The sequence below is a fragment of the Oncorhynchus mykiss genome, chromosome 11 (assembly GCF_013265735.2).
Source record: "Oncorhynchus mykiss isolate Arlee chromosome 11, USDA_OmykA_1.1, whole genome shotgun sequence".
Classification (NCBI taxonomy): domain Eukaryota; kingdom Metazoa; phylum Chordata; class Actinopteri; order Salmoniformes; family Salmonidae; genus Oncorhynchus; species Oncorhynchus mykiss.
This window is the reverse complement of record NC_048575.1, coordinates 53,307,455-53,330,712: the sequence shown is the minus strand read 5'-3', so window position 1 is coordinate 53,330,712 and position 23,258 is coordinate 53,307,455. Positions and strand designations below refer to the sequence as shown.

The window sequence follows — 23,258 nt, the reverse complement described above, 5'->3', positions numbered from 1 at the left end:
ATCCCCTCCCCTCACCTCAGGCACCCCAACAGTAGGACTATCCTCTCCCCTCACCTCAGGCACACCAACAGTAGGACTATCCTCTCCCCTCACCTCAGGCACCCCAACAGTAGGACTATCCTCTCCCCTCACCTCAGGCACCCCAACAGTAGGATCATCCTCTCCCTTTACCTCAGGCACCCCAACAGTAGGACTATCCTCTCCCCTCACCTCAGGCACCCCAACGGTAGGACTATCCTCTCCCCTCACCTCAGTCAACGCTGACATCACCAGAGGGTGTGGCCTACTCCTGAACGTACACGTTGCTCACCACCCAACAATCACCACAGAGCATCTGCAGGACCACTCCCACCTGAGGAAGCAGACAGTAGGGATGTTTGCCAAGTCTCTAAAGGACGTGGCACTTGGTAGACAAACACCCCATGCCACACTGGACAGAGGACCACCCAGAGACACCTACCAGACCAGTGCACCAACAAGTAGCCCCAGGCCCCCTCAACACCACACCAGACCCAGCGCACCCCACAGGCCCCGCCCACCACCAGAGCATCACCACTTCCATCGGCTTAGCCGGACCGGGCCCAGCCTACTACCCCGCACCAGACCACCACCCCTACCAGACCAGAGAGGAAGCCCCACGGCCCAGAACTGGCACTCCTCCACTCCACAGGGCCCAACAGCAGGACCAGCGCAGCTACGCAGAGGTCGTCAGAGGACAGGAGAACCCTGTAGGATTAAGTGAGATTAAACAGCTCCTCCAATACATCTGCACTAAACACACACACGGACACACACGGACACACACACACACACGGACACACACACACACACAATTGTACTAGAATGTACTTATATATATATATATATATAATATTTATATATACAACAGAAAGAATGTTAGCTGTTATCCTGTTTATCACACTCTTAACAACATATTAGTTAGTAGTTACTGTATTTCTGACTGCTATTCTTTCTTTTGGAACATGAAATCCCTATCAGTTAGCATGTGGAACATTCAGGGCCTAAACTCATCAACCTATCAGTTAGCATGTGGAACATTCAGGGACTAAACTCATCAACCTATCAGTTAGCATGTGGAACATTCAGGGCCTAAACTCATCAACCTATCAGTCAGCATGTGGAACATTCAGGGCCTAAACTCATCAACCTATCAGTTAGCATGTGGAACATTCAGGGCCTAAACTCATCAACCTATCAGTTCGCATGTGGAACATTCAGGGCCTAAACTCATCAACCTATCAGTTAGCATGTGGAACATTCAGGGCCTAAACTCATCAACCTATCAGTCAGCATGTGGACCATTCAGGGCCTAAACTCATCAACCTATCAGTCAGCATGTGGAACATTCAGGGCCTAAACTCATCAACCTATCAGTTAGCATGTGGAACATTCAGGGCCTAAACTCATCAACCTATCAGTTAGCATGTGGAACATTCAGGGCCTAAACTCATCAACCTATCAGTTCGCATGTGGAACATTCAGGGCCTAAACTCATCAACCTATCAGTTAGCATGTGGAACATTCAGGGCCTAAACTCATCAACCTATCAGTTCGCATGTGGAACATTCAGGGCCTAAACTCATCAACCTATCAGTTCGCATGTGGAACATTCAAGGCCTAAACTCATCAACCTATCAGTTAGCATGTGGAACATTCAGGGCCTAAACTCATCAACCTATCAGTTAGCATGTGGAACATTCAGGGCCTAAACTCATCAACCTATCAGTTAGCATGTGGAACATTCAGGGCCTAAACTCATCAACCTATCAGTTAGCATGTGGAAAATTCAGGGCCTAAACTCATCAACCTTTGGACTGAAGAGTTTAGCACTGGAGTTCAACAAAAATCTTAAAGATGGTAACGTCATCATTCTGCAGGAGACATGGTGTAAGGCTGACATTGTCACTCACTGTCCCACAGGCTACAGAGAGGTCATTGTGCCATCACAGAAACACAGCTCTGTCAATAGAGGCAGAGATTCTGGAGGACTGATCATTTGGTACAAATCTGAACTACAAAATTGGTAAATATCATATTTGGTTCAAACTGAAAAAATAACTTGTACTGACAGAAAAAGATGTGATCCTTTGCGCAATATATATCCCCCCCTCAGAATCCCCATATTACTCAGAGGAAATCTTCCCCACCCTTGAGGAAGAGACATGCCATCTCCAGGCCCAGGGAAATGTGCTCATCTGTGGGGACACAAATGTGCGCACAGGAACACTACCTGATCTAACGAGCACACGAGGGGACAGCTTTATTACAGGCCATAGTGTCTCTAACTGTCTTAATCTCCCCCATAGAAACAACAGTGACAGCACCGTCAACAACAACGGAAGGGATCTGTTGCAGCTCTGTAGAAGCCTGGGTCTGTACTTTGTCAATGGTAGGTTACGGGGGGGGGGGGGGGACTCTTTGGGGAGATTCACCTACTGCTCACCTCTTGGCCACAGTACAGTAGACTATATGATCACAGACATTGACCCCTTCTCTCTCAGCTCATTCACTGTCAAGCCACTAACACCTGTCTGATCACAGCCAAATTACGTTCCTCAAAAGAACAGACATGGAAACAACCACACATTCACAGCCCAGTGAGCTGTACAACATCAGAAATTCATACAGATGGGCCCAAAACAGCACAGAAGAATACCAGAAAGCAACCTGTAACCAAAATATCCAGACGCTCTTAGATAACTTTCTGGATACCACATTCACTCACAGTAAAGAAGGCATCAATCTGGCAGTACAAAACATCAACTATATATTCAGAAAAAAAGCAAAAGAAGCACAATTGAAATGGATAAAAAACAAAACAAAAAAGACCACAGATGACAACTGGTTTGATGCAGATTGTAAAATTATAAGGAAAAAACTTAGAACACTATCCAACCAAAAGCACAGAGGCCCAAATAATGGTGAATTACGCCTTCATTAATGTAAGACTTTAAAACTCTATAAACGTACACTCAGAACCAAAAAAGCATAGTACAACAGCAAGTAGCTGACACTAATTGAGGAGTTTATAAACACAAACAACTTCTGGCAAAATTGGAAGAAAGGTTTAAAACTCTAAACAGGAGGAATTAGCGATACAAAATGGTGACATATGGACAACCCATTTTAAAACACTCTACAACACCGTTCAAACTGACACAAACGCAGAACAACGCCAAATTCATGAGAAGTTGAATGGATTAGAGGAAGCTATAAAGGACAATCAAAATCCAATGGACTCCCCAATTACTGACCAGGAGCTCTATAAGAAACTTCAGGCTCTGAAATGTAAAAAAAAAAGCATGTGGACCTGATGGCATCCTAAATGAGATGCTCAAACTCCCTAGTGCAAAATTTCAATTGGCTATATCAAAACTGTTTAATTTGATCCTGAGTGTAGGTTATTTCCCTGACATCTGGAATCAAGGACTCGTAGCCCCAATATTTAAAAACGGAGACAAATTTGACCCTAACAATTACAGAGGCATTTGTGTGAATAATAACCTGGGGAAGGTTTTCTGTAGTATTATCAATGTAAGAGTTCTAAACGTCCTTAATAAGCACAATGTCTTAAGTAAAAGCCTAATTGGATTTATACCAAAACATCGCACAAGTGATCATATTTACACCCTACACACCCTGATAGATAAACATGTCCACCAAAATAATACCGAAATATACGCTTGCTTTATCGACTTCCAAAAAGCATTTGATTCTATTTGGCATACAGGACTGTTGTACAAAGTTATTGAAAGTGGTGTAGGGGGTAAAACATATGACATAATTAAATCAATTTATACTGGCAAGAAAATAACAGAATTCTTTAACCAGGGGCAGGGCCTTTGTCAGGAATCTGAGCCTTGCACTCTTCAATATTTACATCAACGAATTGGCCACTATTCTCAGGAAATTAGACCAAAGTTCTCAATTGGTACAAAATATATAGAGTACTGCACAGACTACAATTACTTAGGTTTAAAAATAAGCTCAACTGGACACCTTAATGAGGCAGTGAATGAACTGAGAGGGAAAGCACGCAGGGCATTCTACACCATTAAAAAGCTAATTCAAATTGAATTACCTATTACAAATTGGCTAAAACTAATTGAATATGTCATTGAACCAATTGCACTTTATAGCAGCGAGGTGTGGGGTCCACTTACAAAACAAGATTTCATCAAATGGGACAAACACCCCACTGAAACCCTACATGCAGAGTTCTGTAAGAGTATCCTACATGTCCAGAGGAAAACTACAAACAATGTATGCAGGGCAGAATCAGGCCAATATCCACTAATAATAAAAACTCTAAAAAGAGCAATTAAGTTTTGGAAACATCTAAAATACAGTGACCCCTCTCATATCATTACCAAGCCCTGCAATGCCAAGAGCTGAGCAAAGACAAGAGTCCCCCCCATCCAGCTGGTCCTGGGGCTGAGTTCACAAACCTGTTCTACTAACACACTGAAGCCTCAGGACCAGAACATCCAATCGATCAGGATAAACCAAATTACAACACAGTCAAAACAAAACTATATTGCTTATTGGGAAACACAAGCACAAACACAAAGCAAAATGCAGTGCTATCTGGCCGTAAATCGACAGTACACTGTGGCTAAATATTTGACCATGGTTACTGATCAAAACCTTAGAAAAACCTTGACAAAGTACAGGCTCAGTGAGCACAGCCTTGCTATTGAGAAGGGTAGACACAGGAAAACCTGGCTCCCTGTAGAGGAAAGGGTGTGCAACCACTGCACCACAGCAGAACCTGAGACGGAGCTGCAATTAGAGAGTGTCATTTCCCCAAATTTGAAACCCTTATTCAAGGTTTCAAAGACATCTCTGATGAGAGTAGGCTACCCGTCCTGTTGGGGGAGGACGCAGAGTGCTGTGGGTTGGCAGCACACTACATTGCTGCCTGCCATAAGTTGAGGGACAGTGTCTGACAGACCAATCAACCTGCACATGTACTCTACTGTATGCTTATTGTTATTGTTGAATGTATGGTTATTTTGACACTTGGTTATTGTTGTTACTGTTGTCCCGTTGACAACTTTGATTCCAATTTTTATATTGTAAATATCCAAAATAAGCTTTGGCAATATGTACATTGTTACGTCATGCCAATAAAAAAAAATGAAAAATTGAGAGAGAGAGAAGAGCGGGACAGAGAGAGAGAGAGAGAGAGAGGAGAGTGGGACAGAGAGAGAGAGAGAGAGAGAGAGAGAGAGAGAGAGAGAGAGAGAGCGAGAGAGAGAGAGAGAGAGAGAGAGAGAGAGAGAGAGAAGAGCGGGACAGAGAGAGAGAGAGAGAGAGAGAGAGAGAGAGGAGAGTGGGACAGAGAGAGAGAGGAGAGCGGGACAGAGAGAGAGAGAGAGAGAGAAGAGCAGAACAGAGAGAGAGAGAGAGAGAGAGAGCGAGAGAGAGAAGAGCGGGACAGAGAGCGAGAGAGAGAGAAGAGCGGGACAGAGAGAGAGAGAGAGAGAAGAGCGGGACAGAGAGAGAAGAGCGGGGCAGAGAGAGAGAGAGAGAGAGAAGAGCGGGACAGAGAGAGAGAGAGAGAAGAGCGGGACAGAGAGAGAGAGAGAGAAGAGCGGGACAGAGAGAGAGAGAGAGAAGAGCGGGACAGAGAGAGAGAGAAAGAAGAGCAGGACAGAGAGCGAGAGAGAGAAAAGCAGGACAGAGAGCGAGAGAGAGGAGAGCGGGACAGAGAGAGAGGAGAGCGGGACAGAGAGAGAGAGAGAGAGAGAGCGGGACAGAGAGAGAGAGAGAGGAGAGTGGGACAGAGAGAGAGAGGAGAGCGGGACAGAGAGAGAGAGAGAGAGAGAAGAGCAGAACAGAGAGAGAGAGAGAGAGAGAAGAGCGGGACAGAGAGCGAGAGAAGAGCGGGACAGAGAGAGAGAGAAGAGCGGGACAGAGAGAGAGAGAGAAGAGTGGGGCAGAGAGAGAGAGAGAGAGAGAGAAGAGCGGGAGAGAGAGAGAGAGAGAAGAGCGGGACAGAGAGAGAGAGAAAGAAGAGCAGGACAGAGAGCGAGAGAGAGAAGAGCAGGACAGAGAGAGAGAGGAGAGCGGGACAGAGAGAGAGAGGAGAGCGGGACAGAGAGAGAGAGAGAGAGAGAGAGAAGAGCGGGACAGAGAGAGAGAGAGAGAGAGAGAGAAGAGCGGGAGAGAGAGAGAGAAGAGCGGGACAGAGAGAGAGAGAGAAGAGCGGGGCAGAGAGAGAGAGAGAGAGAGAGAAGAGCGGGACAGAGAGAGAGAGAGAGAAGAGCGGGACAGAGAGAGAGAGAGAGAAAAGAGCGGGACAGACAGAGAGAGAAAGAAGAGCAGGACAGAAAGCGAGAGAGAGAAGAGCAGGACAGAGAGAGAGAAGAGAGCGGGACAGAGAGAGAGGAGAGCAGGACAGAGAGAGAGAGAGAGAGAAGAGCGGGACAGAGAGAGAGAGAGAGAAGAGCGGGACAGAGAGAGAGAGAGAAGAACGGGGCAGAGAGAGAGAGAGAGAGAGAGAGAGAGAGAAGAGCGGGACAGAGAGAGAGAGAGAGAAGAGCGGGACAGAGAGAGAGAGAGAAGAGCGGGACAGAGAGAGAGAGAGAAGAGCGGGACAGAGAGCGAGAGAGAGAAGAGCAGGACAGAGAGAGAGAGGAGAGAGAGAGAGAGAGAGAAGAGCGGGACAGAGAGCGAGAGAAGAGCGGGACAGAGAGAGAGAGAAGAGCGGGACAGAGAGAGAGAGGAGAGAGGGACAAAGAGAGAGAGAGAGAAGAGCGGGACAGAGAGAGAGAGAGAAGAGTGGGGCAGAGAGAGAGAGAGAGAGAGAGAGAGAGAGAGAGAGAGAAAGAAGAGCAGGACAGAGAGCGAGAGAGAGAAGAGCAGGACAGAGAGAGAGAGGAGAGCGGGACAGAGAGAGAGAGGAGAGCGGGACAGAGAGAGAGAGAGAGAGAGAGAGAGAGAGAGAGAGAGAGAGAGAGAGAGAGAGAGAGAAGAGCGGGACAGAGAGAGAAGAGCGGGACAGAGAGAGAGAAGAGCGGGACAGAGAGAGAGAGAGAAGAGCGGGGCAGAGAGAGAGAGAGAGAGAGAGAAGAGCGGGACAGAGAGAGAGAGAGAAGAGCGGGACAGAGAGAGAGAGAGAAAAGAGCGGGACAGACAGAGAGAGAAAGAAGAGCAGGACAGAGAGCGAGAGAGAGAAAAGCAGGACAGAGAGAGAGAGGAGAGCGGGACAGAGAGAGAGGAGAGCAGGACAGAGAGAGAGAGAGAGAGAAGAGCGGGACAGAGAGAGAGAGAGAGAAGAGCGGGACAGAGAGAGAGAGAAGAACGGGGCAGAGAGAGAGAGAGAGAGAGAGAGAGAGAAGAGCGGGACAGAGAGAGAGCGGGACAGAGAGAGAGAGAAAGAAGAGCAGGACAGAGAGCGAGAGAGAGAAGAGCAGGACAGAGAGAGAGAGGAGAGCGGGACAGAGAGAGAGGAGAGCGGGACAGAGAGAGAGAGAGAGAGAGAGAGAGAGAGAGAGAGAGAGAGAGAGAGAGAGCGGGACAGAGAGAGAGAGAGAGAGGGGAGTGGGACAGAGAGAGAGAGGAGAGCGGGACAGAGAGAGAGAGGAGAGCGGGACAGAGAGAGAGAGAGAGAGAGAGAGAGAAGAGCGGGACAGAGAGAGAGAGAGAGAAGAGCGGGACAGAGAGAGAGAGAAGAGCGGGACAGAGAGAGAGAGAGAAGAGCGGGGCAGAGAGAGAGAGAGAGAGAGAGAAGAGCGGGACAGAGAGAGAGAGAGAGAAGAGCGGGACAGAGAGAGAGAGAGAAAAGAGCGGGACAGACAGAGAGAGAAAGAAGAGCAGGACAGAGAGCGAGAGAGAGAGAAGAGCAGGACAGAGAGAGAGAGGAGAGCGGGACAGAGAGAGAGAGGAGAGCGGGACAGAGAGAGAGAGAGAGAGAGAGAGAGAGAGAGAGAGAGAGAGAGAGAGAGAGAGAGAGAAGAGCGGGACAGAGAGAGAGAGAGAGAGAGAAGAGCGGGACAGAGAGAGAGAGAGAGAAGAGCGGGACAGAGAGAGAGAGAGAGAGAGAGAGAGAGAGACCCAGCATTATCCATCCTGTTGAAATACTGTATATGTTTTAAAATGTCATGGAAAGGCGAGCACAAAGGGAGAAAAGCTCCTCTTTAAAACGCCTTCCAGAGTAGTCAGAGTGGATTACTCTCAGCACTAGCTGCTTTCTGCCTTGTCCTTTCTTCTCTTCCTGACCCTTTGTATAGAGCCAAGGCCATGCAGCCCAGAAGGCACACTGACATTTCTGCTACTTTCTGAGAAACGGTCCTTGGGGTGCAGAGGTAGGAGAGAGGCAGCAGAGGAGAGGCAGAGAGCAGCACATGGGAGCAGAGGGCTTGTGTAACACACAGCTGACCCCCTGTGAACAACTATGACATCTACATAACCTGAACTGTACACCACTCAAAAGCCTGAAAACACCTACCCATTCAATATATATATTTATTTTCACTATTGTATGCATTGTAGAATAATAGTGAAGACATCAAAACTATGAAATAACACATCGAATCATGTAGTAACCAAAAAAAAAAGTGTTAAATATATTTTATATTTCAGATTCTTCAAAGTACCCACCCTTTGCCATGATGACAGCTTTGCACACTCTTGGCATTCTCTCAACCAACTTCACGAGGTAGTCACCTGGAATGCATTTCAATTAATAGGTGTGCCTTGTTGAAAGTACATTTGTGGAATTTCTATCCATTTAATGCTTTTGAGCCAATCAGTTGTTTTGTGACAAGGTAGGGTTGGTATACAGAAGAGAGCCCTATTTGGTAAAAGAACAGGTCCATATTATGGCAAGATCAGCTCAAATAAGCAAAGAGAAACGACAGTCCATCATTACTTTAAGACATGAAGGTCAGTCAATCCGGAAAATGTCAATAACTTTGAATGTTTCTTCAAATGCAGTCAAAAAAACATCAAGCACTATGATGAAACTGGCTCTCATGAGGTCCGCCACAGGAATGGAAGACCCAGAGTTACCTCTGCTGCAGAGGATAAGTTCATTAGTTACCAGTCTCAGAAATTGCAGCACAAATTAATGCTTCAGAGTTCAAGTAACAGACATCTCAACATCAACTGTTCAGAGGAGACTGCGTGAATCAGGCCTTCATGGCCAAATTGCTACAAAGAAACCACTAGTAAAGGACACCAATAAGAAAAAGAGACTTGCTTGGGCCAAGAAACATGAGCAATGGACATTAGACTGGTGGAAATCTGTCCTTTGGTCTGATGAGTCTAAATTTGAGATTATTGGTTCCAACCGCCGTTTCTTTGTGAGACGCAGACTAGGTGAACGGATGATCTCCACATGTGTGGTTCCTGCCGTGAAGCATGGAGGAGGAGGTATGATGGTGCTTTTCTGGTGACACTGTCGTGATTTATTTAGAATTCAAGGCACACTTATCCAGCATGGCTACCACAGCATTCTGCAGTGATACGCTATCCCATCTGGTTTGCGCTTAGTGGGACTAGCATTTGTTTTTCAACAGGACAATAACCCAACACACCTCCAGGCTGTGTAAGGGCTATTTGACCAAGAAGGAGAGTGATGGAGTGCTGCATCAGATGACCTGGCCTCCATAATCACCCGACCTCAACCCAATTGAGATGGTTTGGGATGGGTTGGACCGCAGAGTGAAGGAAAAGCAGCCAACAAGTGCTCAGCATATGTGGGAACTCCTTGGTTGAGAGAATGCCAAGAGTGTGCAAAGCTGTCATCAAGGCAAAGGGTGGCTAGTTTTAAACAATCAAAATATATTTTATATTTGAGATTCTTCGCACTTTGTTGGTTACTACATGATTACATATGTGTTATTTCATAGTTTTGATGTCTTCACTATTATTCTACAATACAGAAAATAGTAAAAATAAAGAAAAACCCTTGAATTCGAAGCTGTGTCCAAACTTTTGACTGATACTGTATATCTGTGCCGACATAGTAAATGTATTCTTGGGGCCTGGCTATGTAAATGTATCTCTATAATGTATTTCTTCTAGAATAATGTGTGTGGATATTGTCATCTGTGGAAGGAGCAGTGTAAACAGGAATGCATTAATACTGTACAACCTAGCATTATCAGAATGATGTTCAATGGATTTATTTTTGTAACGCTACACATGCAAATACAATTAATGTGAGTCTATTTTGTCCATTTCTATAATCACCTCTAGAATGCCAGCAGTGTGACAAACACCACAGTCTCTCTCTCGCTCTCGCTCTCGCTCTCGCTCTCGCTCTCTCTCTCTCTCTCTCTCTCTCTCTCTCTCTCTCTCTCTCTCTCTCTCTCTCTCTCTCTCTCTCTCTCTCTCAGAAATCAATTGGACTGAGAGTGAGAGCCAGAGGTACTGTATTTTTAGAGCACTTACCAAGGTCTGACATGTTTGATTATTTTTCTTCACTGCCTCGTCAAGATCTTCACACTCCTCCCTTTTCCTGCTGCTCTCAGTCTCCTGAGAAAAAGAAAAGACTAACTGTGGATGGCTTCTCTGCTTTGGCAGGGACAATGACTTAAATGTTGTCATGCCACAGTATGACAACACAGTGTCCTGGGAGAGAACACGGTCTGACAATGAGACTTGTCAGTGGGGGACAGACCGTTTTATTTATTCAGTGCTGTCTCAGCGTGTGTGCGTGTGTGTGTGTGTGTGCGAGGGTGGGCTAGAGAGATAAGAGGGCGAAAGACTCCAACTCTTTTCTTCTTCATTGCGATCCCAATGCCACTATAAAAAGGTGTCAACCACCTGCCTCTCAATTCTGGGAGCCTCAATGTTCAGCATAAGCGTAGTTCCGATTGAAGAGAAAAACGTTAAAAAGCCCTTCACTTTTTCACTTGTAAAAAGCCTCTGTGGATCTGTGGATTACAATAAACATAGAAATTAAAACCCAATGACCCATATCCTGTCCTCATTTTCAGTGACCAATACAGAGCTGTTATTTTACACTCCAGAGAGAGGGCTGGGTTATAATAACATGCTGTCTTTAGAGTCACTCCTATAAAACACAAGCTCAGAGCCTCCTTTCCCAGCAGCCCCTCTGCCACCAGGCCAGGCTGCTGATACTCCTTCCCTACATGTAATGAGATGCGTTTCCCATCCAAGCCTCTGGTTTTCACAACACCCATCTATCGATTAGCTGTTTAACTGAGTTGTCAATTGAATAGGTCGTCTTCCAGGGAATACGCAGTTCGAGAAAATAGGTGGGATGAAAGCCATAAGTGGTCCCAGGATCCACAGATATATATGTATAATGACAGAAAATAATGGGATGAATTCTCAGGTGGACTGCCTGGTACAATATAAAATTTTCATTTCAGCATTGACAGGTTTAACTGGGTCCAGGTGTCACCTCAAACTAAGTCCCCATAAAACAAATGAGGAGACCTTGAAAGCCCTAGTGGTGTTATTTCTAGCTGCAGATTTAATCAATGTCTTTATCCACGATGAATTGACACATGTTATAGGAACCTATCAAAACACATGTCCTAACTGTGAACAGCAACTGGCCTGTGTCAATATTGTTTCCTTCTGGTCTTAAGTAGATTTTGGGCTCCCGAGTGGCGCAGCGTTTTAAGGCACTGCATCTCAGTGCTAGAGGCGTCACTACAGACCCTGGTTCGATTCCAGGCTGTATCACAACCGGCCGTGATTGGGACTCCCATAGGGCGGTGCACAATTGGCCCAGCATCGTCCGGGTTAGGCTTTGGGCGGCGTAGGCCGTCATTGTAAATACGAATTCTTAACTGACTTGCCTAGTTAAATAAAGGTTAAATAAATAAAAATAAAGATTGCGCTCCAGCCAACGGATTGATGTGAAGCATAAATAAGGAATGCCCTTGCTAAGCATGCTGAGAGTGAACGGGTGCAGAGGAAGTGCAGCTGGATATTAAGATTAGTGTGTAGATTTAACTGTGTCAATGTGGTCCACTACTGCACACTCCCTGGTGGAATGGAGCTAGACCAGGGGAGAACGACTGCCCCCTCTCATTGAAGCCAACGACAGACCATGGTACTGCAGGCATTGTTAGGAGAAAACAGGATCCTCCATTATAGTGAATGGAAAAATTGCAATCTTTATGTAAATAAACAGACATTAGAAGAAAATCATGGTACCAATAATTGCTTCTAATTCCAGAAGAAGTTAAGGATAATTTAGTTGCTAATGTCAGCTTTCACTGTCTTTGTAATAGAAAGTTACTTATTTGATTTTTTATATCAATATGATGGACTGTGTGTCAATATGTTGGTTGTGCTTTTGTTTTGGCACAGGGGTTCTCCAGCAATATGTCAGAGGCAGAACGAGAGCGGATGGAAGGGAGGGACCAGCTTTGCTCTTTGACCTTGTGCTGCTTAACCCCAGGCAACTGACAGTTGCTATGACTGCATCTTTGACCACCCTTATCTCTCACAACCAGTCTACCAGACTGTGATCAAGGTCAATTATGCGTGTGTGTATGCTGTACGTGGTTATGAGTAGAGGGTTACATTTTTCCACCTACATTATTAACCATGAGTAAATTGCACACACCCACCACAAAAATCTCTCTCTCTCCGTCTGTGTCCCTGGTGTGCCACTACAATTTGTACAGTTTTTTAGAACCAGACGGCTTGACATCGGGCTAAGCATTCCTATGAATATTTCACACGTACGCACATGCATACATACACAGCTCCCGAGCTGCTCAGGCCCATTTGTCTGGAAGGCACCAGCCAATGTTCAATTAAAAAACCCTCCGATAAAAGAGTCAAATGGATGCCGTTGTGAGCAATGAGCTCCAGGATAAAGTGTATAGGCGTTTACTGCACATTTACATGAAGACAGATGAGGGCGACGAACCCCCTTAAACTGGAACTATGGTTTGGGCCACAATGACATTAATATAAATACATGCACAACAGAGGAGGGTTAAACAGTATAGTGAACTATTTCCTCCGTGTCCACCCACATGTACTAACTACAGTGTGTGTGGGAGTCATGTGTTCTCCAGACTGTGTGTTAGTATGTGAGCCAGTGAGAGTCTCCTGTTGCATTCAGGAACCATGTGTCTTAATTGTGAATCATATGGGACAACTCCAGTACTGAGAGACACGGAGGAGGGGAGAGAGGCACTGGGGTTGCTACAGACACTACAAGTACAGGCAACCAAAATAATTCAAAGCAAACTAGTAAACTGGTGTCATGGCTTGAATCATATTGTATAGGACGTTCATACACAGTATGAAGAGCATTGTGGCAAGTAGGTTTGAAGCCGAGCACAACACTCATCACATCAGAGCATGATGCCACAACAGTGACCTGACATAATGGTCTGTAGTGTGTTCAGCACCATAGAGAGCACTCGTGTTGACAGAAGAGGGAAAAACACTTGCTATCCTGTGGTAGTTTCCTCAGGCTCTCAACTTCTGGTTGGGCTGCAGTGGCCTGGACACATCTTTCAGAGGATATGTCCCTCCCTCCTAGTCCCAGCCAACCAGGCACTTCTAGCCCCTGTACCCTGTCCTCTTCTACCAGTCCTTTCAGCATAATCAACCGCACAGTTCAGACATTGATTTAATGACATAGGATTCTCTTCCCTTTTCATCCTCAGCCCTTCTGCTGCTGTCTTACCATGTAAATATGAAAAAGCTGGTTATTTTCTGTGGTGAGGGTGCAGGGGAATATGTCCTCTCACCTCACCATGCATAGTGATGGCTCTTCCTAACCCTGCCTATGCTGGAGCGAGCGAGATAGATAGATAGATAGATAGATAGATAGATAGATAGATAGATAGATAGATAGATAGATAGATAGAGTGCCTTGCGAAAGTATTCGGCCCCCTTGAACTTTGCGACCTTTTGCCACATTTCAGGCTTCAAACATAAAGATATAAAACTGTATTTTTTTGTGAAGAATCAACAACAAGTGGGACACAATCATGAAGTGGAACGACATTTATTGGATATTTCAAACTTTTTTAACAAATCAAAAACTGAAAAATTGGGCGTGCAAAATTATTCAGCCCCTTTACTTTCAGTGCAGCAAACTCTCTCCAGAAGTTCAGTGAGGATCTCTGAATGATCCAATGTTGACCTAAATGACTAATGATGATAAATACAATCCACCTGTGTGTAATCAAGTCACCGTATAAATGCACCTGCACTGTGATAGTCTCAGAGGTCCGTTAAAAGCGCAGAGAGCATCATGAAGAACAAGGAACACACCAGGCAGGTCCGAGATACTGTTGTGAAGAAGTTTAAAGCCGGATTTGGATACAAAAAGATTTCCCAAGCTTTAAACATCCCAAGGAGCACTGTGCAAGCGATAATATTGAAATGGAAGGAGTATCAGACCACTGCAAATCTACCAAGACCTGGCCGTCCCTCTAAACTTTCAGCTCATACAAGGAGAAGACTGATCAGAGATGCAGCCAAGAGGCCCATGATCACTCTGGATGAACTGCAGAGATCTACAGCTGAGGTGGGAGACTCTGTCCATAGGACAACAATCAGTCGTATATTGCACAAATCTGGCCTTTATGGAAGAGTGGCAAGAAGAAAGCCATTTCTTAAAGATATCCATAAAAAGTGTCGTTTAAAGTTTGCCACAAGCCACCTGGGAGACACACCAAACATGTGGAAGAAGGTGCTCTGGTCAGATTAAACCAAAATTGAACTTTTTGGCAACAATGCAAAACGTTATGTTTGGCGTAAAAGCAACACAGCTGACCACACCATCCCCACTGTCAAACATGGTGGTGGCAGCATCATGGTTTGGGCCTGCTTTTCTTCAGCAGGGACAGAGAAGATGGTTAAAATTGATGGGAAGATGGATGGAGCCAAATACAGGACCATTCTGGAAGAAAACCTGATGGAGTCTGCAAACGACCTGAGACTGGGACGGAGATTTGTCTTCCAACAAGACAATGATCCAAAACATAAAGCAAAATCTACAATGGAATGGTTCAAAAATAAACATATCCAGGTGTTAGAATGGCCAAGTCAAAGTCCAGACCTGAATCCAATCGAGAATCTGTGGAAAGAACTGAAAACTGCTGTTCACAAATGCTCTCCAGCCAACCTCACTGAGCTCGAGCTGTTTTGCAAGGAGGAATGGGAAAAAATTTCAGTCTCTCGATGTGCAAAACTGATAGAGACATACCCCAAGCGACTTACAGCTGTAATCGCAGCAAAAGGTGGCGCTACAAAGTATTAACTTAAGGGGGCTGAATAATTTTGCACGCCCAATTTTTCAGTTTTTGATTTGTTAAAAAAGTTTGAAATATCCAATAAATGTCGTTCCACATCATGATTGTGTCCCACTTGTTGTTGATTCTTCACAAAAAAATACAGTTTTATATCTTTATGTTTGAAGCCTGAAATGTGGCAAAAGGTCGCAAAGTTCAAGGGGGCCGAATACTTTCGCAAGGCACTGTAGATAGATAGATAGATAGATAGATAGAAATCTGTTCCATTCTGTTTTCTCAGTCTTGTCTCTGGGAGAACTGTGGAACAGTTCGGGATGAAAGATGCTTGAAGCCAGAATTAACCAGGTTAACCTGAATTTGAATCCTATTGACAAATATACTGTCAAAAAGACTGCTACCATTCAGCGGAGGTCATTCAAATGTACTGAGGCGGGCAGTCACACAGCGCCAGAACATTTGACCTTTTACTGAGGGAGTAACACACAGAAACACACAGTCCATCATCTGTGACAGGAGAGCAGAGCTTTACAGCTAATTTGTTGCCCCTCAAAATGCCAGCCGAAGATATACACACAACGGAAGTGACCAGGAGACAGACTCCTTGTTGTTCTATGTATCCCTGCTTTCCCTCTCCATCTGGGAGGGCAGGGTTAGGGAAGCTCTGTATGAGCTAACTCCACAGTGAGGATGGGAGACAGAGTTAGCTCTGAGGGGAGGCAGTAGCCTAGCACTGCGTAGCATTAGCGTGCGACTGGGCTCTAAACAACCTCAAAAATAATCTCCCTCTTTTACCTAACACCACTGCCCAGGCAGCTGCACTCAGGATCCACAGAGCAGCACTGACTACACATCTCATACTGTACCCCCAGCCCAATTACACAGTAATCCAGCCCAGCACATAAAGCAGTTATGATCAGAAATCATTTGAAATGGCAGAGTAAGTTACATAACTGTGCAGCTTTAGTCTGTTTGCGCAGCCGCAGATGCCTACACTGTTAACACTCTACTTGTCTGGCTTGTGTGTGTGTGTTGTGTGCCTACTGAATCACAGAACAGACACAGTGCAACTCTCAGACACCCTCAGCCCCTCCCTGCTCCCCTGTGAGTCCTGTGGCAACCTCCCCTCAGCTGCTAAGAGCACACTGACAACACTCCTCTCACATGCAGAGACACACACAGTGATACTCACACAGCCTGGAGCAAAGGGAGATAAAGAGATGTACAGAGAGAGAGAGAAGAGGAGCGATGAGAGAGGGTGAAAGAGTGACAGCAAGAGTGTGTGTGTGTGTGTGTGTGTGTGTGAGAAGGCCAGGAGTATTTCCTTGACAATATGAAGAGAGACACAGAGACAGACACAGAGAGAGACACACAGAGAGACAGAGAGAGAGAGAGAGAGACAGAGAGACAGAAAGACAGAGAGACAGAGAGAGAGAGAGAGAGAGAGAGAGAGAGAGAGAGGACAGAGAGAGACAGAGAGAGACAGAGAGAGAGAGACAGAGAGACAGAGAGAGAGAGAGAGAGAGAGAGAGAGAGGAGGGTAAAGCATAAAAAGGAGAGAAATGGAGAAATAGAGAAATGGAGGGAGGCAGGATTTAACTTATAAGCTCCTCAGCTCTGCAGCATTTTGTGCTGGGTATCAGTATAGCTTTAGCCCTTATCGGGGTCTTCTATACTAGACGTCCAGTATTAAGCGTCATGCAGCAGTAGCCCCAGAATCAGCAGTATGCTCTCCTCGGCTCTGGTCCCTATCTCCCCTGCACAGAGTGGCAGCAGTAGCCCCAGAATCAGCAGTATGCTCTCCTCGGCTCTGGTCCCTATCTCCCCTGCACAGAGTGGCAGCAGTAGCCCCAGAATCAGCAGTATTCTCTCCTCGGCTCTGGTCCCTATCTCCCCTGCACAGAGTGGCAGCAGTAGCCCCAGAATCAGCAGTATGCTCTCCTCGGCTCTGGTCCCTATCTCCCCTGCACAGAGTGGCAGCAGTAGCCCCAGAATCAGCAGTATGCTCTCCTCGGCTCTGGTCCCTATCTCCCCTGCACAGAGTGGCAGCAGTAGCCCCAGAATCAGCAGTATGCTCTCCTCGGCTCTGGTCCCTATCTCCCCTGCACAGAGTGGCAGCAGTAGCCCCAGAATCAGCAGTATGCTCTCGTGGGCTCTGGTCCCTCTCTCCCCTGCACAGAGTGGCAGCAGTAGCCATAGCAACAGCAGTCGCAGTAGCCATAGAAACAGCAGTAGCCATAACAACAGCAGTAGCAGCAGCAGTAGCCGCAGCAGTAGCCATAGCAACAGCAGTAGCAGTAGCCATAACAACAGCAGTAGCCATAACAACAGCAGTAGCAGCAGCAGTAGCCGCAGCAGTAGCCATAGCAACAGCAGTAGCAGTAGCCATAACAACAGCAGTAGCCATAACAACAGCAGTAGCAGCAGCAGTAGCCGCAGCAGCAGCAGTAGTAGTTCTGCAGCGACAAGACTGACACCCTCCACATAAACTTTGTCTTTACTCCAAAAATGATTTATCTACAGTAACGAGTAAGTAGCTAAACTTTACATGTATTGCATGATCGCTTATCATAAACCTCTATGAGAACGACCGTTAGTGGGTTTATGTTTTCACATTTGCCCAAAACGCATTTGCCCCCCGGCACCCCGGCCTCTATGTCTACATGATATTGTGCACTGGTAATAACACCTCAAACTTCAAGAATCAGACTACATACCTTCGCACGTTTGCTTTGACGCGTTCTCTTCTCAAACGCGCCTTTGTATTTTGGCACTGCGCCAGATCCAGTCCATGGAAGTACAGTAGCAACAGCTGTACCTTGTCCTTTCTGATGGCATATCTCGTTCATATGCATCGTCGCCGAAGTGCTTCCTACACACACGCAGCGATGCAAGGTTGGCTGCAGGATTATTTACAGTAAATCATATTTACTATTTTGATTGCTACTAACCATCTCCGTACGTTTTATAGGACAACAGCTACATGTGGTGCCTTCTTCCCTTGATTTCCTGTATAAAGTGCAGCCAGGGACCGATTTTTCCACTTTGCGTAACCCACTTTACATGCGATAACCCTAACTATCAACTTTTGCACCAGCTCGTTCTCCCCGTCAAGCTCCATATAAGGGCATGTCGTGACGTTTCCACGTAGCAGGATCTCTGCTGCTGTGGCATTCCGCTACAAAAAATACATAAAACAATCGCACTTTTTTATGGTGAAAAACGGACAGTACTTTTGACAAAAAAGAGCTCTTAAAAAAAATAAAAAATAATTCACACTTCACGAATTTCTGAATTAGGAATTCAGTGGCAGAGCGAGGCCTGCATCCAGCAACATTATGTTGTTTTTGACCCGTTTTTGCGTCTGTTTCCGTACAGCACTACAGGGAGAGAGGAGGAGAGGGCAAACTCCACTGAACTAGTTTCAATGTTTGGAATCACTTGGGAGTTTCTGGATTTTGGGTAAACTTCTTCTTTAAGGTTGGAAGCATGGGCAACTGAGGATGTTTGAGTGTTTTTGTATGTGAACAAGTTTTGTGGAGTAAGGCTCACACAGAAAGAATCTGATGACACCCACCACACTGATGACATAATTATAGCCTTGTTCCCACTCCCTCCTGCCTCTGCTAACCACTCAATACGCAGAGGCTTACTCGCTCTCAGACCATGACATTTCAAACCTCTGCAGATGCACTGTCTGTTCTAGAGGTCGACCGATTAATCGGAATGGCCGATTAATTAGGGCAGATTTCAAGTTTTCTGTATTTTTGGGCGCCTATTTTCCAATTTAATTTTAAATTTAAATGTAATTTAACTAGGCAAAAGTCAGTTATGCACACATTCATATTTTCAATGACGGCCTAGGAACGGTGGGTTAACTGCCTCGTTCAGGGGCAGAACGACAGATTTTCACCTTGTCAGCTCGGGGGATTCAATATTGCAACCTTACAGTTAACTAGTCCAACGCAATAACGACCTGCCTCTCTCTCGTTGCACTCCACAAGGAGACTGTTACGCGAATGCAGTAAGCCAAGGTAAGTTGTTAGCTAGCATTAAACGTATCTTATAAAAAACAATCAATCATAATCACTAGTCAACTACAAATGGTTGATGATATTACTAGATTTTATCTAGCGTGTCCTGCGTTGCATATAATCTGACTGAGCATACAAATATCTAAGTATCGGACTGAGCGGTGGTAGGCAGAAGTAGGTGCGTAAACATTCATTCAAACAGCACTTTCGTGCGTTTTGCCAGCAGCTCTTCGTTGTGCATCAAGCATTGCGCTGTTTGTGACTTCAAGCCTATCAACTCCCGAGATGAGGCTGGTGTAACCGAAGTGAAATGGCTCGCTAGTTAGTGCGCGCTAATAGTGTTTCAAACGTCACTCGCTTTGAGCCTTCTAGTAGTTGTTCCCCTTGCTCTGCATGGCTAACGCTGCTTCGATGGTGGCTGTTGTCGTTGTGTTGCTGGTTCGAGCTCAGGGAGGAGCGAGGAGAGGGACGGAAGCTATACTGTTACACTGGCAATACTAAAGTGCCTATAAGAACATCTAATAGTCAAAGGTTAATGAAATACAAATGGTATAGAGGGAAATAGTCCAATAATTCCTATAATAACTACAACCTAAAACTTCTTACCTGGGAATACTGAAGACTCATGTTAAAAGGAACCACCACCAGCTTTCATATATTGTTTCATATTGTTTCATATGTTCTGAGCAAGGAACTGAAACCTTAACTTTCTTACATAGCACATATTGCACTTTTACTTTCTTCTCCAACACTTTGTTTTTGCATTATTTAAACCAAATTGAACATGTTTCATTATTTAATTGAGGCTAAATTGATTTTATTGATGTATTATATTAAGTTAAAATAAGTGTTCATTCAGTATTGTTGTAATTGTCATTATTACAAATAAAATATAGAAATCGTCCGATTAATCAGTATCGGCTTTTTTGGTCCTCCAATAATCGTATCGGCGTTGAAAAATCATAATCGGTCAACCTCTAGTCTGTTCACATGGTAACACTCGCCTCCAATTTCAGATAATTTATCTGTGCACAGTAAACATCTCCGGTATTCACATAACCAATACACACCACTGATCTATCTCCATTCTCCAGTGTTCACAGGTCCCCAGCTCAGATGGACTCAATCATTGTGCCAGCGGGTCAATACATTAGAGTGGGCAGTAGCCAGACAGCCAGGTAGATGAGGCAGCTGCTGAGGGGAGCTAGGTAGGTATTCACTCACTGTTCTCTTTCTGAGCAGGAAGGACACAGTGTTCATCACATCAGCCCAGCCACAGGAGAGAAGAAAATTGGAGAGTAGAGCCTCCAGGTATGTGTGGAGAGCACTGAGCATGTGTGGATGATGTGTGAGTGAGGGGACAGGGGGAGGCTAAGGCTGCATCTCAACACAGACGACCACAAGTGACCTAGAGAGTGACGTCACACCATCATTACCAGGCTGCCACTACATAGTCATAACACACCCACCACACATTCTAAATACAAGCCAGAATGACACACAATCACTCTCAGATCTCTCACCCATCTCTCACCCACATAAGTGTCCATGTTCTCCATTATTCAGCACATGTCGTGCAGGGGGACTCGGGGCACATATTTTCCACGGTCCTGCAGTGAGGTTGGCAGCCTCCCTCATTCTGTTCTGCAGACAGACCGTGTGTCTGGTCTGTCCCGTCATCTGAGTCCCTCTCTCTCTCTCTCATCACAGGCCCGTGGAGAGACTTAGAGACAGGAAACATTACAAGCCCTGCCATGAACACATTCATTCACATCCAGGCCTGTTTGTCTGGCTGGACACTTGGGCTCTGCCCAGATAAGCTGATTAGGACACAAAATATTACATGCTGTCCTATTTGTTCTGATCCAGTTTTATCACAATGTCTCTGGTAATGTAAAATCACTGACCCATCAAACCATTAACCTCACATTTACTAAGGTAGCTAACACAAATTCACAATTTTTTTACAACGTAGTAGACTTTTCCACCCACTCACTATCTGATTTGATCCGTTAATGCCTGTCCCACTCCAGCAGCACACCTCTCTCTGTGATAGAACATTCTGTAGTATTGAAATTCACATCACGAGAACGGCAGCTAGCTTTTGAAGTGGAATCTGCTCTAACTAACGTATGCTTCTCCGCTGGTCTATCCTCATCCCCTTCCTCTGCCTCAGATGAAGGTCCGCTCCTCAGGATGAAACACTTAAACACGAGCAAAGGCTAATTCACTGATGTCTCTCCCTGCATTCATTTGCTGTGTTTTCTTCCAGCCCCAGAGAGAGAGAGAGAGACAGAGAGAGAGAGAGACAGAGAGAGAGAGAGAGACAGAGAGAGAGAGACAGAGAGAGAGACAGAGAGAGAGAGAGAGAGTAGGGGCTCTTCCAGGCAGAGCGGAGGTACAGTACTGCGACTGCATGGCGGAGGTAGGCAGTGTCTCCCTTTGATCTTGATCCAGTTAGAGCTACAGACTTATGTTCTGCTGTTTAACTCTACAGGGAGGAGACTGATGTGAGGAAGAATATCCCATTTGAATATACCCAATTATACCCAATCCACTATTTGTTTATGGCTTATTAGAAAGGCACTCTGGAGAATGCTGAACAAACATCACATTGGACTACACTACAGTACAGTACCCATCACCTGTTCAGACCTGCAGGGACAGCTTATGTCGTTTTCACATGGGTATTGTCATGAATCAACTAAGAAACTACAGTGCCAATGCCGCAATGCTGGTATATTTTTTGCAGATTATCGACTTGCAGCTTTGGGCAAACTGTCTCACAGTTTCACTAAAGGCATGAGTGAATAGTCAGAGGGAAGCCCCTGGCTGCGTCTATCCTGAGTCTCAGTTTTAGTGGCAGCCAGGCCAGGCTAGGCTAGGCTAGGACAGGCTAGGGCTAGGACAGGCCAGGCATTCACATCCCTGCCTGCATCAACCCAATCGGCAGCCTGCCTGCCCCCTCACACTGTTCTCTATTAGTGGACCCATCAACAATGACCCACCAGAAAGAGACAGGGGGAGGGAGAGCGAGGAGGGGGGTTTGAAGGGAAAGAGGGTAGAAGGGCCTGGAATATTTCCTTGACGATATGCCCTGACCTGGGAAAACACTGGGTCCTACTAATAGTATAGTATCAGAGGAGATGGTAGTAGCTAGAAGCAGGCAGGGCCCGTTAATGGGTGCTGGGTGAGCGGTCTGGGTCTGGGAGGAGAGACCAGTCCATGTAGTAGTGGCCTGTAATGGGAAGCAGGTGGTGCTCAGAAGGACATAAATAGCTACACTTTCACCCCTATGGAGCCTGGCACAGGAGCAGGAGAAACAGACGCCACCGCCACCAACCCCAGCCCATCTGAGCCTGGCCAGACTGAGACGTTCCCTCTCTCCACTCCCTGGCACTGCCAATTTACTACAGGACACTCCGTTACTGGACAGACATTACCTGAGCAGAGGACAGTGAGTGCCCACAGCTTCCAGACTTCATTCAATTTTCAACTACTTAATCTGAGAGAGTCAGTCAACCTGTATGCAATAATACAGCTATCACAATATGCACTTTACAGAATGTTAAGTACATATGGCGTTATTAACCAACAAAACCCTGCGTGGGTGTATGATTTGAGTTCTTCAAAGGTGCTTCCAGTCATTTTCATCATCAGTCCTCTTAACAAAAACTAAAAGAGAAAGGAGCTGGGCCAATTAAATTAATGGAGTGAAGCATACACAGAACATTGCACAAATGAAAGAGCAACACACAAACACACATGGTCACAAACACGCATCACACACACACACACGGCAGAGTGGAACAACTGAGGAAGTGTCCCTGCTGAGGCTCAATTGAAAACAAATTACTTTATTTTCTACAACAGAGCCCCGTAACTCCAGGGTATTTGAGGATTGCAAATCGGAATCAAATTCTCTCGGCCTGCATGTTTTCTCCGTAAGCCACAGGGAAACAACATTTGCAATCAAAAGACCTCGACT

General features: G+C 45.6%; 1 protein-coding gene across 7 annotated transcripts in view; it reads right to left on the bottom strand.

Annotated features, from left to right (window-relative positions):
- LOC110535061 (RIMS-binding protein 2) overlaps positions 1 to 23,258 on the bottom strand; it is a 117,326-nt gene that overhangs the window by 67,689 nt on the left and 26,379 nt on the right. For 5 of the 7 annotated variants that reach the window (XM_036935780.1, XM_036935781.1, XM_036935783.1 and 2 more), the window contains exons 1-2: positions 17,954 to 18,338; positions 10,426 to 10,509 (exon numbers count right to left, since the gene is read on the bottom strand). The exons of 1 other annotated variant lie outside the window; for it this stretch is intronic. In XM_036935780.1, coding sequence (XP_036791675.1) covers positions 10,426 to 10,509; positions 17,954 to 18,091 — 222 coding nt within the window. In that variant the 5' untranslated portion in view covers positions 18,092 to 18,338. Of the gene's footprint in view, positions 1 to 10,425; positions 10,510 to 17,953; positions 18,339 to 23,258 lie in introns of those variants that run through there. One more of the 7 variants, XM_036935782.1, reaches the window with a different exon arrangement.